General features: G+C 45.3%; 1 protein-coding gene across 8 annotated transcripts in view; it reads left to right on the top strand.

Moving 5' to 3' along the window:
• The first annotated feature begins 1,009 nt into the window (after positions 1–1,009).
• The window catches only part of ptprua (protein tyrosine phosphatase receptor type Ua), a 196,872-nt gene continuing 179,509 nt past the window's right edge, over positions 1,010–18,372 (top strand). For all 8 annotated transcript variants that reach the window (XM_056398886.1, XM_056398885.1, XM_056398884.1 and 5 more), the window contains exon 1: positions 1,010–1,346. In XM_056398886.1, the coding sequence (XP_056254861.1) occupies positions 1,277–1,346 (70 nt within the window). In that variant the 5' untranslated portion in view covers positions 1,010–1,276. The remainder of the gene's footprint in view (positions 1,347–18,372) is intronic.

Below are 18,372 nucleotides of genomic sequence, written 5' to 3'. Positions count from 1 at the left end.
TCGTCTGACAGAATCACATAAACACATAAATGAAAGACAAAGACTGAGCTGCGATTTCAGCTGGAGTTTACTGTAACATGATTGATCGATCACAGAGAAAGTTAGAAGAGACAGAATATCGTTCACGAACAGATGCGGGAAACCGGAGCGGCTCGGCAGACAAACACGGCCCAGACCCGAACCGGGTTTATACCCTGGCTGTTTGAAAAGAAAAAGATGGATCCCCTGCCGGGTTAGTCCGGTCCTGCTAACGCTTGTGCATATAAACAAAAAGACAATAACATGAACTTAAACATGAGAACATGAAAGCAGAGACCAGCGCTTAACAACAAACAGAAATACAGATACGCTGAATAATTAAGAAACAAACCCCACTGGCAAAGGTCAGAGGTCGGGGTCGCCTGCAGAACAGCGCTGCTGGAGCCGGAGCGAGGACCAGCTTCGCTACAGGCGTTTCATCCGCGGCCTGAACCTGCGAGCTGTCCAGGGAAAACCTCGGGCTGATTTTGATCACATTCCCATCCAGTATGTTAAATACTGCAGACAGTCAGAGAGAACCGCTCCTCATTCATCACACTGAGGAAAAAAATAAAACACCATCCAGCATGGACACTGATTCTGTCGCCTCTGGCAAGATGTTGCTCTCTAAATACCTTCAGCAGAGGTGAGTCAGAATATAATCAGGTGGGGTTTTTTTTTTTTTGCATAATAATGGAGAATAACAGCCAAACGGAAATTAGTGTTTGGAAGCCAAAAATGCACTTAAAAGGGAACATGGAGGAAAAATGTCCCCTGCAATGTGACAGTGTGGTGACCTGTTGTATATCTAATAATTCACTGATCCATTTTGCCTCTAGAAAACTCTCAGATGCAAATGCAGAAGTGTGACGTGAGGCTGTCAGATCCAGCTTCCCGCCACATGGAGGCGCCGCAGACCCGCATTCCTGCGCGCCGCTCTGCTGGCTTGACAGTGCAAAAAAAAAAAAAAAAAAAAAAAAGTAGTGAAGCCGTTACAGGAATAAGGAGGTGGGGGTTGTGGTGGTGATGGTGGTGGTGGGGGCTCTTTTTGAACGGTTTAGCTCGAGATCAGATGCTCCCTGTGCGGGCTGTGGAGGGAGCAGGCAGCGCTTCTGCAGGGGGATTCAGCGATGAATGGAGCTGAGCGCACAACTTCTCTCCAGTCCTGCTGCCGCCGCCGCCGCCGCCGCTGCTGGAGTTTCCTCTAGGATTTTTCTCCTTGTGACAACACGAGCTGGACTTTACTTCTTCAGCCAACATGTATCCGGCAGCATTGCTACTGATGCTGAGCGTCGGGATCTACGCAGACAGTATGGAGGGACCAACAGGTAAATAGAAACAGACGGAAAGAGAAAAATATGTCGCAGTTTGGATTTACGCACCTGTTAAAAAAAAAAAAAAAAATCTCTCACAAGCCAAAGTTGATGTTTTAAAGTTGTTGTTTTTTTTGGGGGGGCTTTATAGTGGCATTATACCTGCAGTCTGAACGTGTGCTGCTCTTTATGTGCTTTCCCCAACTTAAAAAAGAAAGTTGCCTCTTGAGTCTGGCTGCATGCAGCGGTGCCAACTTTCTCCTTTTTCGTGCATGCAGCGAAACGGTTCCAGGGGAGGCAGGAGATTTGCGGGAATTGCCTCCACACTCCCGGAGTGTAATCACGGCATCATTTCATTACACGACTCGATGCTACTTGGTGAGATTTTTTTTTTTTTTCTCAGGACGTTTCCTCTCCCTGATCAGATGTGCAGAGTTACTAACAAACAGGCTTGGAAATGAGAGTGGACTGAAAGTGAAGGCTCTCTCTCCTCTGTTCTCCCTCTGTGGCTCTCTATCTCCGTCAAGTGCATTCGGCATCATGACGTTCACTGTCATGTTTTCACTGTTCAGGCTTCAGTAGATGACACCAGCCTCCTGCTGCTGCACCGTGTCGTCCTCCAGAACATGTACATCACATCTCAGTGATTAACTCAGCCCTGGTTGGATTTTTGATTGTATTTTTTATTGCTGATGTAAATGAAACGGAGTGCGAACCTGCCCGCGTGTTTAATGATATTGATGGAACATTTTGCATAGTCGTGTTTGTGAAGCAGGATTGACTGCTTCAGTTTGCAGCAGGGAAAACTTTGGTGTTGAGCGAAATGAAGAGCAAGTGCTGCTGCTGCTGCTGCTGCTACAAAGCAATACAGTGCAGATGAATTAGTAATGTAAGCGTTGTGCCCCAAATAACAGCACTGGCAGCTGATCCAAATATTCTCTGTGTGTAGCCCATCAGTCAAAGTTTGACAGACAGTTTAAAAGTGTTTCTCAAAAGGGGGGGGGGGGGGGGGGGGGGGGGGCTGTGACTTCAAGCTGTAACACCTGAAATCCACAGAGTCGATCTGAGATAGGAGTTCAAATCCTCTCCGCATCACCTGCAGCAGGTTTTACATTTGAATGGCTGAAGCAGGTTTTTTTTTTGAAGATTTCCAAAGGCCACGGAAACTCGTCTTTTGAGGGATGTTGTGGAATATTGGTTCAGTAGAAAAAAAGAAAAAATGCCTGTGGTCACACCCTGTCAAGTTTGTCTCAAGGAAAAGTGCCAGTTGGTTTATTCCAGGAATGCTTTGCATCTCGTGTGAGCTCCGATATAAATACCCCGGGGTGTCAGTTACACAGCCACCACAAGCAGTTGTTGAACAGTCGTGCACCGAGCCACTCCCTGCTCTCCAGGATCAGATCGGTCCTGTAGGCAAGGCTCGGTGCAACAAGCCACCTGTCTCAGGAGCTGACACAGATCAACACAGAGGCCCGTCTCATCATCAGCTGCCATTAATCCACTTTATTTATTGGAAATCATTGCTGTCGTCAAGAATGGACACTGGTTGAAAATTATTTCCATGTGTTGGACCTCAATGTTATTGTAGCACTGACTGAAATGTGTTGCAGTATCAATAAAGTTGGCACCAACTGGTTTAATCAGATTGGTGATAACTTATTCCTGATCATTGCTAGTTTTAGACCTTTTGATCTCCACAATGTTCTGCTTTTGTTTAGACATTTCTATATTAATCAGTGTAACGTATCGTGTTGTCACTAGTAGTAGGGCTGCAACTAATTAGTCATTTCATTAGCTTTGAATTTATTGATTAATCAATTAGTCATCTGGTGTGTAACATGCCAAATGTATCATGTATGTACATTTATATCAGAAAACAATGAAAAATGCCCATCAACATTTCTAAAAAACCTTAAAATGCCTTGTTTTGTCCAACCAACAGGGGGTATTGTTTGTCTTTTTATATTGGCACAAATTTGGGACAGATACCAAACTTTTAACCCTCCTTTTAGGAATCTAAACTTCTTTTAATTCACATTTATTTTAAATCTCAAAGACATTTCATTTCATTATAAATAAAGAACCTCATCTAAATAAACCGAGGTCTATAAGGTTAAAGAAAAAGAAAGAAAGTGTTTTGATTTGGAAAGTTATGTGATGAAAATGTGTGATAACAGAATAGATGAACAAGGCTAAAGTGCAGCACACACTGTCTGTGTTGCAGAGGGTTGCATCATTTGACACATGTCAGTTGATGCCCACAGCCGATGCTGAACACATCACATCGTAAAGACAGAGGAAGCAGTCGAGGTACAGTAGCTGAGCTTCGTCGAGCAAATCTGATAAAATGCTGCTTTTTACCAAACAAACATCCTGCCCGACTCAAACTGGAGACGTTAGCACCCCCACCCCCACCCCCCTCCAGGCCCCCCCCCCCCCAGTGCACTCCTCCCCCCAAAATGCTGCTTTTGAAAGGGTTGACACATGTGGGTGCTTGGAAATAGAACCACGGTGCACCCTGAGGGAGCAGTCAACCCGTGCTGATGCATGTCGGGACGCTGCTGATCTGCAGGTTTACATTCAAAACAATAGGTGTGTTTGTTTTTGACGTGCATCAAATGTCAGCGCTGGGTGCCGCACTGAAGAATCATACCGGGCTTTCAACAACTTGTTGCTACTCCGGTGCTTCAGACACATTTCTGGTTTGTACTTTAAAGGTTCTGAGGTTGTGTACACAGCTCTAGCTCTAGGTGAAAATCATCAAAGATTGTGCCTTGCTGTTTGTTGACGTCATGTGGCAGGATCTGAGGGTGTTGAAGTTTAAACATTTGCCTCTTTGCTGCCTTTTGGGGCTGCCTGCGAGTTGTGTCATGCAGCTTTAAATTCGAACGTCGGGGTGGGGGGTGGGGGGGCAGAGAGGATGCAGTGCCACCCTCACTTTGCATTTCTTCTGTATTCGAGCAAACGCTCCAGTATCAAAGGGAAGTGCCTGTGTGCGGCTGCATCTGGAGGTCTCTTACCTCAGCGTCGTACTTTCACCCACAGAGTGTGTGATTGCTGAGGTGAAACCGGGCATGTTGTTTAAGTGCACCCGGCTCCGAGGAGTCAGTGCAAGAAGGTAATTTAATCCTGAAATGAAACCACGTGAGCAAACCCCCCCCCCCCCCAACACACGACACACGGCTCCAGACCCCTCGGAAGGAGGTTAGCTTTAAAAGAGCACTCTGAAATGGGCGCTGACGCGGGAAGGTGAGCTTTCATGGGCTGCTGGGAGGATGTACAGAGGGTCCTCGGTGTGTGTAGTGGTGTGGATTCGGCTCACTGTTAATCCTAGGAAAAATAGCCCGACACACACAGCTCTCCTGGGGCAAACGTGGAGGCTGTAAATGGAGAAAATGGGAGCATATGCTCACACAAAAAGCAATGATGAAATGTGGTTGTTCTGCAGGAAATAACACAAGATTCTTTAATAGAACAATGGCGAATTGCATAATGGCTACATGCTGTTCAAGAAAATGACTACACTCTGTAATTATGGTTCATGATAATGAGATGGCAAAGGAACAAGGTTGTTTCGACGCCCGTTTTATAAAAGAAGAAAAATCACAGAAATCTATCAATATAACACAGTTCACGTCGTTTACCAGACAGTTACAAGCCTTCAGAGCCGTGGGACTGAATTTCAGAGGCGACGGACTAAACAATCCAGCTTTAATTATCTGTTTGGCTGAAGAAAAATGGATGCAATTAAGCTTGAAATGGATAAAAATGACCAATTTGAAATGATAAAGCACAGCCCACATTTCACTCCTCACCTTTCTGATGCTGATTGCATTTTACAAACAAGTCTGCACGGGCCCGTTTGTCTTCTCTTTAAATGGACTATTAAATGCTCAAGCGTCAAAAAGGGTGGACAGAAGCAGCCCGACGGACTCAGACAGTGGCGGCAAACCGGGGTCGAGTCGATAAGGCCTTTCCTCCCTCTGTGTTCCACCACATTGATGACTTTTGAAGTCATTTTAATTGCGTCTGCTTTTATTTGCCAGTCGTTCCGCTCGTCTCTGAGAGTTTTACTCCGGCAGGTCCGGCCGAAGCCAAACTCGTAAAAGGTGTTTTTTCTGCAGAATTGAAGTTTTTACTTCTAATCATCAAACTGGAAGACTTTCGGAGGCCTCTGGAAGTTCTCGGGCCGGTGAATAGCTGAGAGACTTGGCGAACTTCAGCGCCTTTATATACGGCGGCGGCATGATTACTTCTATTTATCTAAAAAATGATTTTCCCCCTTATCATTGAGGGAGGAGTCACGGCTGCTGCTGTTGTGCTACTGAAGTCAATTTTCTCCTTGGGAGTGGAGCTGGTGAAACGCGATGTCGCCTCCAACAGACTTTATTGTATCTGTCTAGGCAGAGCTCCAGCTCCTTCTGCTCCATCTGTCTTTACATCTAGTCTGTTTAAGTAGTCATCAGTTGTCAACAGTGCTGGGCAGTAACGCATTATGTGTCACAGTGATGTGAATGCTTTTTTCCCCTCAACTGCTGGAAGGGATTATAATTCGAGATGTAGTAATTTCTTTCCAGTTAATAATCCTGATGATGCAGCATTACTTTGACATTTTAAGGGTCTTCTCGCTCGCTGCTGTAGCAGCGGAGGGTTACATCAGTTATGTCTGTGTGTGTGTTCAGTGGAGCTGTGCTAGCTCGGCACAGGGGCCCCTTTAGTTAAAACTGTAATTACCAGCAACAAACAAGTTGGAATAAAACGTTCATGCCAGCCTCAACCTGTAAATCCAAGTTATCTTAAATATCTTGAATTTCTAACAGTGGTGATGTCTCCCTCCGCTGTCAATATTCACATTAATATATTTATAGAAGATAATTCAGGCTAATTAAAGGAGTTAGCATGTTAACCAGCTAGCCCGGCCCGTCTCATCACTTTCCGATAGCGACTCACTGTAGCCTCCGATCAGAGAACTTATTATAACCTCTTGTCTTTTAAACACAACAATGGCGTGTTCAACTTACAATTTAGCTTTTCTAATGGAAGTAAGCCATGTAAGTTTTTGCTGTTGCTACATCGCCAACGTTAGCAGTCTTGAAGAAACATTGCGAGTTCAGCATTAAACTTCATTCCTTTACTCACCATGAGCTTTCTCTATTAGAAGTTAGCATGCTAAAAAGCTATGGTCCATCCCCTCTCTTCACTTTCACTGTCGCACTGCTCATATTATAACCTCTTGTCTCGTAAACACAATGATGGCTGATGCACTTGGCAATCCATCACCACCTTGCTCTTGGCAAGAAAACCACGTTCGGTGGCAGAGAAAACTTGCCATTAGCGCCTTATAATGTGATGCTCTTATTAAATGATGTGACTACAAAGCTACCGCTGGGGCTAACTCTCTGAACACTTCCAAGTTGGAACAATAATTTCCTTGCTTGAATGCGATTAATAAACATTTGTCACATTTTATTTTCCTAATTACTAATTACTCAGGTAATTGTTCAGCAGGCTCCGTGTCTGGGTCTGTGTTGGTCACTTAGACCGTCCTCGACCATTATCGCCTCCTGCAATATGTTTATGACATTAATCCACCAGTGCTGCTGCTGCTGCTGCTGCTGCACACACGTGCCTGTCACCGCCATGCGTTGATAATGGAGCTGACAGCGCTGCCAGAGCGCCTTGGCCTGGACCCACGAGGCGTCTTTGCGGAGGGAACTGGGACCGTTATCGCCTCTCCAGGTGTTGGAAATGTGTTGTTTTTTTTCCCCCCATCGACAACAAATCGTTATTGAACAGATGGAGGAGTGCCAGCACGGCGCTGCCTGTCAAGCTGATCACTAAACAAGGTTTAGACAATAAAATTAATTTGCTGAGCTTTTAAACGTCCTCGCGTGTTGCGGAGTACCTGTCTCGGTATTCACTTCAGAACTGCTGGGGTTTGTGACTTTCTCCCTCTGACTCATTTCACTGCTTATACAGCTCAGTTTTATTTCAACAAGCTATATAATGATCTGCTGGATGAAAGAATTCATGAGATCAGTGAAATAGCTGAGGCGGATAAATCCACGTGCCGCGAACGCTTCGGCTGATTGAGAATCGGCTGCTGGTGGAATTTGGATGCTGGGATTGTGCTGTCTGTTGCAGGTATGCAGGTGTGCGGTGTCTGCTGCTCATTGTATGATTATAAAGTCTCAGAGACCTGCAAACTCAAAACATCACCTCTTCTTCTCTGCACTCCTCCCGCCTCTCTCTCTCTCTCTCTCTCCTTCAGCTTAAGAGCTCACCGTCTGCCGGAGATCATGTCTGAAATTGTCCGCAGAGCATTGAGAGTGTGAGGATGATGCTCGACTTGACTACATTTCACGTCACCAAAGTGTCTCTTAATTGTTCAAACAGCCTCAAGAAAGGAAATATCATCAGGCCAGGCAGGAGCACGTCTCTTGTCAAGTCTGAAGGAATGAACCTTGAAACACTTTAACAGTGTTGGGTAACAGCTGGTGCAGATGTGCCTCGCATTCCTCTGGGCCTTTTTGTTGTATATCCTCATACGAATCAGGATGTATACAAAACCTGCATGATTTTATTTAAGTCAGTTAAGAACACTTAACACTTAACCACCACAGTGGACGGCACAGAGAAGGAAGAGGTGCTACTCGAAGCTGCGAACAAACTGCAGGGAAGATAAAAATAAGAAGTGTGAGTCTGAGATCTCAACCTCAAAACAGTAGAAAGTACAAACATGAAGAAACACGATATAAGTATAACATCAAATTTAAGACAAAGTTTAATAAATAAACCACCCGAAAAAATAAAGAATAATAGAATAAAGGCATGTTCTCGTGATATATGCCTCATGAGAAGTGTACACTTTTTGTTTTTTCTTGTTTTTCATTAGTTTCAGGGATTTCAAATATCATTGTAACTCATTTAGATATACTGCAGAGAGATGGGATACGTTCCAAATTCCAGCTTAGATGTTGATATTAACATAAAACTGTATTAGTTTCTCTCTTTTTTTTTTAATGGGAAGAATAATAATAAGTGTAGGTCTCTGCTGTTTACAGAAATCAACCCAGAGGAACTATTTCCTGTTATGATCAGCGGTTTCAATATCAGGAATATCTGTGCTTTAAACTAGTTATTACTTAATTATGCTGCTGATTGTTTTCTTCATTAGTCGTTTGGTCTGAACTGTCGGAGAATAGAAATGACACTTGTCACCTAAGACAAAAGAAAAGCTGAATTTTTGCCTTTTTTATTTGAAAAATGACTTTGACCATTTGACTGATGCACATTGACGCATCTTGTTCCATTTACCATCAGAACAAAACGATGCATTTTGCATTGATTTCATTTCCAAAAACAATATTCTATCACATGTGGTATGTACCTGCTGCAGTGGTTGTCAAAGTGGGATCCGGGGACCCCCAGGGGTCCTTGAAGAGGTTTGTGGGGGTCCCCAGCAAAAAAGGGGGAATAATTTATTTTTCACTGTGTAACACGATGACATAATGAGACTGTTTTGGTCTCGCGTTCTGTAATAAAACATCTAAAAGCTCATTCAGGGGTCGTTGGAGAGCCACTGACTTCCTGTTCGCCGTTAGTCTGCTGTCTGCAGTGTAGGATCACAGATCAGGTCTTTGAAGTTCACGTCCTCTCTCCTCGGGGGGGTATTTGGAAATGAAGGAACCAATTTAGAAGTAGAGCTGGGTATTTAACTTTGAGTACCATTTTAGTGCTGACCAAATATTGTGCCTGTCAGTGAGAATCAAGAACCGTCAGCTACTGAAAGTTGTCTTTGAATACCTGATTAGATATGTGCTTTTTCTTCTGTCAATTTGTTTTTACTTAGGAAAAGTTCTCGCACAGCTGCTCGTGTTTAGACATTTAAAGAAAGTTGGCACTAAAATTCAATGGTACTTATCCCTAATTAGAAGGAGCAGACAAAGCAGATTGAGGGGAAAAGAAATGGTTGTGTTGAAAGCATTCAACATCACAGACTGATGATAGATAACAGCGTGTGAAGGAGGCCTTTTCCCTTTCAAGGGTGGTTTACCCTGCGGTATTGAAACCATTGCTCTCAGCACTCAGACTTGAGCGGCTCGTCGGGAACGGCAGGTGGGACTGATGATGCGGAGTCGGTCGGTTCAGCTGCGACTGTGCGCTTGCGTTAAGGGTGAGTTGGACACAGAGACGAGATTCGCGGGAGCGTGACTGTTTCTGCGGTGATGGCCGCCTGTCCGTTTAGTCCAGCGCCGCTCTCCGTCAGACTCGGCCGCTGCCGCCGTTACGTCCCAGATTTGTCACCGCCGCTGACAGACAGCCATGAATAATCTTTATGAATATTCCTCTATCGCTCCTGCTGCCGGGACGACGACGTGTTTACGCTGCGCGGCTGAACCAATTGTCCAACCTATTCCCGGGGCCGTGAAAACCTGTGGTCGGACCTGTCACAGCCGATGACAGGTCGAGGCGAGTCGTGACGCAGGCGGCGGAGAGAGGAAACCGTTGCTTGGTTATCGCTGCAGCGTGAGACAACCGAACAGCAGATTCAGCAGGCGGGGTCAGAGTTCAGCCGCGGGATGATTTTTTGTGGCGGTGCTGTCAGCAAGTGTCACTTTAGATTGAGATGACATCTGGGGCCAAACTGCAGGAATAGCTTTCCTCTCGCTTCTTTTCCTCTCTGCAGCTTCTGGGGGGAAAATAACCGCATGATATCAAAAGCTATTTCTTTTCACATGCGCTCCTTCCTCCTCCGACTCTTTATCTCCCAGAGTTTTCCCTCTCAGGCTTCACATGTTTAGTCCCCCGTGTCATTAATGTGGAAGACCACAGTGCTGATAAACTCAAGTTAGATTAACTGCCAAACTACAAACTCACTCCTTCTTTATATCCTTCACTTCATTTTCACAAGATACAAAAAAAGAAAAAAGAAAGGGAAAGAAAATCACTGATATGGAGCGAGACCCGGGGTGTGAAGGTCCCAGGGTAGCTGTAGATATTACGCTTTAAAAAGTCGACGTTTAAAGTTATCAAACCTGTGGGCCTCCAAGGTTCCCTGTGGCACACGAGAGATATTAAAAGTTGAAGGGAAACTTGAAAGAAAAAAAAAAAAAAATAAAGTCAAATTATTAAATAAATAACATGACATGTCCCTCAATGGCATGAACAAGGTTACTGCAGCAGTGGCTGTTCACCCCTGTCAAGGTTAGCCGTGACCCTCCTGTGCGCAGCAGGGGAGGTTATGCAGCATGAGCAGCAACACCTGTGTGTCTGCTCTCGCTGCGGGACATCTTCATCACCACCTTCTTCACTTCCTCCTTCAGGAAGTGAGTTTGAATCGGTGCCAGTTTTTTTTTTTTGTGGCTCAGTGGTGTATTTTTTGTCCCAGAGAATCTCACTTTGTAATGATCTATAGGAAGTGCAGGCCGGGGGAAGGTGATGAGTGTTACTCTCCCCACCTCCATCTGTAGCTGCTCCAGATTAGGGTTGTGCTGATGGACGGCGATCGTCAGAGCGATCGGCGGTAATTATTCCTTCGCCAGTGTCAAGACGATATTTGTTTTTGTTTGATTTTTATTTGTAGTATTGAATTAATATTAAATTCATGCCATACTTTCACATCGACTTCCCCCGCATGTAACACCAACACACCCTCAGACTAGCTGACCGTCGAGGAAGCGCTGTTTGTCGTGTGTAGGTGACGAGCTGTGATTAAACAGACCGGAGGAGATCGATAACGCAGAACCCGTCACTTAGTTCCCTTTCTTAGATCTGCTGCTCTTCAGAGACGATCACCACCACGCTCCTCCGGCAAGAAACTTATAAAATGTTTATTTTACCATCCTTCTGTCATCACTCGGGCGTCCAAGTGAGAACGAGAGAGAGAGAGAGAGAGAGAGGGAGAGAGTGGCGAGCAAAACTAATGTAATGGGTAACGTAACCCAACAGTAGGACGATCTGACAGTGGATGAGATCGTGCAGCACATAACCCTCCACCTCGACCTTCCCCCCTGCAGCAGCTGATGGCTGGACGTGTTGGTCTCATCAGGGGCAAGAGGCGATATTCACCCAAGTGTTGATAGGGACGCTCCGATCCGACCTTTCCCCTCCTGATACCGATTCAGACAGGAACACTGATCCGTCGTCGGCGCTCTCTTGAACCCACAGTTAAGATCTGTATTCCTGTTTGATGTTAGTTTTTATGTTAGGGAACATCACACCAGAGTTTTGTGTCGCACTGAAAAGTCGCCAGAGAAAACACTGAAGTTTTAAGGACCTTACAAAGAAACTGTGGACTGGTCGTGTCCTGGCCGACACCTGATCTGCTAAGATCAGTATCAGGGCCACTGATCCGGTCCAGCAGAATGGATCAGTGCTGAGCAGCAGTTTTATATAGAGTAAAAAAAGAAAAGAAAAGGAGAGCTTGAGAGAGAAGTTTAAATCCTGCGTTCTTTCCTCACCTCCACCCACCTACGAGAAAAGTGTGTGCACTTGTCAGATTGTTGGTTTTGGAAAGTTACAGAAATTGTCAGCCTCCAATTCTGATGTCTGAAAAGTGTGTGTGTGTGTGTGTGTGTGTGTGTGTGTGTAGGGGGGGGTCAGACGCTGCACAGCCATCTAACAAGCACTTTGGTTGAATCATTCTGACAGCTTTACACCAAGCAGCTCCCCCTGTCATTGGGAGGAACTGTGTCAATTTGCAGCAGGACGTGTGAAGGAAGTGGACTTTTTGTTTTTTGTTTTTTTCTTCTTCCTGGATAAATAGGTTTCAAAGTGAAATTAATAAACACTCCTAGTGTTGGTGTTTCCTGCTGGGAATCGAACCATTAACCCTGGCAGCGTCAATGCCTTGCATCTCCATCTTGGCCCGTCTTCGCCTCCCAGCCCATCTGTCCTTCTTCTGCCTCTTTTAGAAATGAGTTGGCATGCACATTTTTTTGCTAGTTCAGTCTCTGCTTTCTCCCCCACCTTCCCTCTGACTCCTATGTTAAGGGGGTGGGGTGGGGGGGGGGGGCACCTTGGCAATGATTCAGACAATGGCAGCATTTTGGCAGTTATCAGAGGCAGTAGCACCTGGGCCAGCATATGTTGTGTTTGCCTTCTGAACGCCGTCTGCATTGGTAGCGAGTGTACGGGGGGTTGTGGCCCCGTGGCCCCTGAACTCAGACAGATAAACGTAAAGGGATTTACATTTCTCGAGCAACAAGCCGACAGATCGCGCCCTGCATGGGAATGAGCGAGGCCGCCGCATCTTTGCGTCGGCATAGGAACACGTCGGCCCGGCCGCCGCGGATGATTGGAATCACATGAAGTCCTCATTCTGTTTTCTGAGACGTGTTCCTGCCGGTTGTGTGATGTTGGGCTTTTTATAAGCTGGCTGTTGCAGGAGGTCTTAAATCATTGATTCAGTAAGCAAGACTTGCAAGTGTAGGTGCAGCATCACAGGTGGAGGTGGAGGGAAAAAAAAGAGGCAGAGAGTAAAGTGAAGGAAGTGGGAGAAGAGAGGAGTGCGTGGAGTACAAGAGGGGGGTACGGGGATTATTGATTAAATCGGTGGGAGCTGTAGGAAAACAGCATGGAAATCAGCTGGTGGGCGGCTTTCTGTCTGCACTGCAACTGTGCGCATCACCTTTCATCTTCCCTCCGCCGTCTGATCTAGCAGGCCGGCCCGAGGTGAAAGCGACTCGGGGGAGGCGTCTCCAGATCGGCCTGCCGAAACATGTGTGTCCCTGTGCCCTCCTGGCCTACACCCCTAATCTCAGCATCAATGGAGTCTGAGCAGATGGCGCCGTGGCCCGGGTCACCAAGCCCATACACAGTAATAATAGGGCACGAGAGGATGATGAGGCTGGCCCAGACGCCGGAGGGATGACGCAGAGATGACCCGAGTAGACATTAAAAAACAGATCTACTTTGTTTGCCCTTGCATATGGCGGCAGTTGACATATGTTGTTTGTGAGTTGGTTTGAACACAGACTCCTGTATACTGACCTAGAAAAGTGATGAGAGCAGCAGAAAGCCTGCCATCAAACAGATTATTCATTTATTTATTATTGAGTCTTTGTTTCCTCGTAGACGCTCCTCGCTGCTGTTAATGGATCATGACGCTGAAGAAAATCCTCCGCCAGCGGAGGAGCTCTGGCTCTGGACTCACGCAGTTAAACATAAAAATCAGCAACAGTTCAGTAATAAGTAAAATCAATTTCAAGTTCAAGGCTGAAAGCATTAGTTATGTAATGGAGGCAAGTCCCAAATTTTTTCATTTTGAAATTTGTTTGTTAATATCAATAGAATAAATATAGATAAAAAAGATAAAGTCTTCCCCGCTGAGTCCAACCCTCATTTCATTACTTACTGTAGATTGTACCTCGGCATTTGACAAATATAACTACTGTTTAGTTCCAATCACTTATACCTGAAACAAAATGTACAATAAAACAATACACAATACAATAAAAACAATACAATATAAAAATCACGTATTATTTAAAAAGAAAACGACGATAATAATTCTACAATAATATCTTTTATAACGATATTCAGGCTTGACTGTATCAAGATATAAAATTCAAGAAGACAAGATTTCATTAGTCAATGAAGGACTCAATAAACATCAGTCACCCTGACATATTGAACTGAAGTTAACTCACATTAGCTAATATTAGACTGCAGCAGTGACACCGCTATCTGCACTCAATTAAGTAATGGTGGGTTTTACTGCTTCTGAAGACACACATAAATATACCTATATAAATACCTATAAATATATAGGTTTGCTACAAGTGCCATGTACCATGAGTTAATATAACTTCTAAATTATTCTCATGGAGTTTGAGTTCTGAGTCATCCACAGATTTCTGTCCTGGAGGCAGTTCCTCCGGTCTGTTATGTTATGGTATTTATTGGGCCATAAGAGGGTAGGTAAAGCTGAGTGTTGTAAGTGTAAGAGAAATATTGTACTTATGGATAATGTGGCCTGAAGGGAACATAAAAATGTAGAAGAGACTGGGACCAAGTATCAAGCCTTTGGAAGGGGGGGGAGAAGGAGGAGGAGGGTGGGGGGGCAGGAAAATACTTAAAGTTAGAGTCAGTACAGTTTCCTGAGGCAGCTGCCAGAAGGTCAGTCTTTGCTTTTACTGATGCTAATTTGCGACTTGAAGTACAGATTCTTTGCTGCTTCTATTCATATCATCACAAGTAGGTATCTTTAATTCGTCCGTCGCCTAGCTGCTGCTAAAGAGCAGCGGATGGGGTGGGGTGGGGTGGGGGTGGTGGGGGGGGTTACAGCCGCCCTGATGTGGTTAGCAGAGGAGAGGAATGCATATGTAGAACAATGTATGACATGTTTGTCATTGTCAATCCTGAGGGACGGTTTGCACATGAATTGCTTCTCTGCCTGAGTCTGTGCAGCCACGCCCCCGCGCTTCTGAGTCCCTGACATCTCTAATTATATGCACACAAAAAGTAGGCTATGTATTGTTTTCATATCTCCACTTCATGCCCCCCCCACCCCCTCCTTTGCTCCCATCCCCGTACGACTCGCCAACACTGTCACCCACTTTCTGCCAGGCTGGAAGACCTGTTGTTAATTAAACCTGCCAATCATAGAGAGAGAACGGGGGGGGGGGGTTTGCACTTTCCTGAAAGTGTTTTACTGCAGTTCGTACTTTATGTTAATAGAGTCGGTCACATCTTCATTTTAGAGGCTGTAGCCAAGGACAGTAGCAGTTGACTTGAACAGTTTGTGTGTGTGTGTGTGTGTGTGTGTGTGTGTGTGTGTGTGTGTGTGTGTGCGTGTGCGTGTGCGTGTGCGTGTGTGCGTGCCTTGTCCTCACTCTGTGTACGCATGAATGCATTTAGGGAGGGTGGAGCAATTAATACGGGGCGCAGATTAGGAATGCTGTCAAAAGTGACAGCTCTTTTTTTTTTTTTTTACTTTCTTTTCTTTTTTCCTTAGTCCGTCTTCAAAGAAAAGGGAAGCGCGGTTGAGTTAACGAGAGCTGTTGCACAGTCTGACACAGATATGAGTCTCCTTTTGCCTCCGTGTCCTTGCCGCATGGACAACGTCTTTGACCCCGTGTGTTGTCCATGTTTAATTAAGAATCTGCTGCAGTGGGATTACGGTACACGGCGGGGTCAATCTGTAGAGGCAAAGAAGTGAGAGCAGAAGTAGAATCACTGATTGAAGGTGTAGTGCGGCTTGGCACAGTTACCGGAAACGTCGGCCACCAATTTTAAACGAAGGCCGACAGGTTTGTGTTATCCTTTGGCTTTTTTCTTTTTTTTTTGCAGGGGATGGTTTACAAGTAAATCCTCACTTAAGCACTGTCCTGCCTAATTAACTTGATTTGTTTGTGCTTAATTAGGCCTGGATCGCTCACCTCTACTGCAGCACAGATGTAAGAATGCCCTGCGGCGAAACTTAGCTCGCAGCCATGTGAGAACAGACACACATGCTTAGGTACGGGTAGCTGTAGCACTTGTAATGTTGTACAGGTGCTACAGCTAATAATAACTCTACTAATACTGTTAGTGCTAATGCTAATGCTCAAGTATTACTTCTAATTGTGCTCATGCTACAAAGTACTAATGTAATGGCTAACACGGCTACTATTCTAATTAAATTAAACTAACATTATTACAACTACCACTAACACTACCACTAATCCCTGTCCTGCTTTGTACTAATGCTGCTGCATCTGATGCTAATGCTGCTAGGTAGTTTACTAATGCTGCTGCTTCTGATGCTAATGCTGCTAGGTAGTTTACTAATGCTGCTGCATCTGATGCTAATGCTGCTAGGTAGTTTACTAATGCTGCTGCTTCTGATGCTAATGCTGCTAGGTAGTTTACTAATGCTGCTGCATCTGATGCTAATGCTGCTAGGTAGTTTACTAATGCTGCTCCTGCTGCTGATGCTTGTTGCTAATCCTACTATAACTACCACAGTACTAATGGTTAATGCCACTGCTTCTGTTACTAGTGCTGCTGCTGCACCTAATACTACCAATGCTTAGTCTATGCTACTTCTACTATACTATACGAATACTACTGCTACCACTACTGTTAGTACTAAAGCAAATAATACTACTGCTAACAGAGTTGCACAGTTTACTGCTACTGAAGACCAACACACACTGGCTGTGTTCATGCCATCTGACATCTGTAGTGCACATTCACATTCACATTCATGTTTTGATCATCAATTAAAATTGACTACCTGATGGCTCAGCGTAGCGGCCCCCTACCTTTTTTATCGGGGAGGGGGGGTTAAGCTAATAGCAAATTGTTTTGGCCTTGTAGTTACTCAATTATTTAAAGGCTGGAACAATTCACACCGGGAGACAGCAGACAAATAAGATGGAAATACCTCTTTTCCCTTTGCTGCTTGTTGAACAGGTGGTTTGATAAAGTTCTTATTGGCCTTCTGGCGACTAATTGCGGCGGCCCTGAATAGCTTATTATCAGGCTACTGTTGTATTTTACCGATTTAAAGAAAGAAAGAAAGCAAAGCGGCCCAGTAGAGAGCCCCGGGGGTTGGGGACCACTGGGCTAGCGCATGACCAACAAGTCCTCCAACCTGGAGGACATTCACACAAAGAAATAACGTTTGACAGTTGGTGGGAAACGAGCATTGAGCCAAACAATATCTCCACCCGTCCTTCCTCCTCACCTTTTGTCGTTACATAACGGCGTCACCTCCTTCCTCCTTTGCTCTTATTATAATTACTACAGCCACTAAAAAGGCTTTGTCACTTCAAAGTAAACAAGATGTTTTGGGATGAGACCGACACCGTCTGATTCTGCTAGATGTTGCTCAACAATAAAGCTTCACTACAGGTAGTAATAAGCTGCTTGCACAAACGGTTTTTTATTTCTATGGGGAGGACAGTCTCTGCATGTCAGATACCATGTTGTTCTTTACTGATTCCACAAGTGCTGCTACCACAGCTGATGCTAATAATGCTACTGCTATATATTATTTCTGCTGCTACTGTGTCTGCCACTTTGATCTCTACTACTGCAACTTCTTCTGACTTCTTCTTACGGATCAACATTTCAAATAAAACACAGCAGAAGTGTAAAATATTGGACCTTTGTAAAATGAAGGGCTTGCTGTGTGAATTCCCACCGCCGCTCCCTCAGCTTTGAACCTGAGGTATGAAGCCCAGGCTCCGAGGAGAGACCTGAGTCAGGACTGACCTATAACTTTTTGCTGGTGCAACACGAGGCCCCGGGGGCTTGTGGGGGATTTTGACGGCAGGGTTTGCCAGAGGGCAGCTGGGGCTGTTTGCTTTGTCCAAACTCCACTGACTAGGCGTCTGCTGACGGGGGGAAGGCAGAGCAGTAAAGTGTGTGTGGGGGTGTGTGTGTGTGTGTGTAGGTGTGGGTGTGGGAGATTTGACCTAGCCGGGGGCATGAATAAAAATGTCCAGTAATTGCCTGACTCTGTCACTGAGATCATTACCACAGGTGTTTGAGCCCTTGAGGATGCAGGTGGGGATGTAAGCCTGTGGAGCTTTGACAGAAAAACAACTATTCCCTCGTATTTTTTAAAGACTTGGCGTGAGGTTGTAATGATTAGGTAGGCAGGGGCCCTTTCACTGTCACTAAATTTGACAGTCGGTCTTAATGATGTTGACATTTCAAATATGCTTGCAACAAAATGTTGTTCGGAGCAATCGCCCTCTCCTTTCATGTTATGAAAAACAAAATCACTGGCATGTGAAATTCGTGTGGTGGAGGAGGAGGAGGAGGGGAAGTGGTTGTTGCAGGAACTGGGAGGAGGGCACAAGTTTTTTTTCTAGTTGATTAGGCAGCTGAAATCATCCTTTGTGAAGGCAGCGCAGGCAAGGGAGGGAGAGAAGCTAAACCTCCCAGAGGAAGGCCTTTTGGGTTCATTGCTGCTGGATTGATGCGGGCGGGGTTTTGTTCTGGGCTTGGTTTCAGAGGCGTGGGCCCATTCAGAGGCGAGACTGGAGGCTCCTGGATTTATTCCGGCCCAGTGGGTAGCTGCAGCGGTGCCGGCGGGCCACGC

This window comes from Seriola aureovittata, chromosome 16 (genome assembly GCF_021018895.1).
Source record: "Seriola aureovittata isolate HTS-2021-v1 ecotype China chromosome 16, ASM2101889v1, whole genome shotgun sequence".
NCBI lineage: Eukaryota > Metazoa > Chordata > Actinopteri > Carangiformes > Carangidae > Seriola > Seriola aureovittata.
This window is presented reverse-complemented; position numbering and strand designations above follow the sequence as displayed.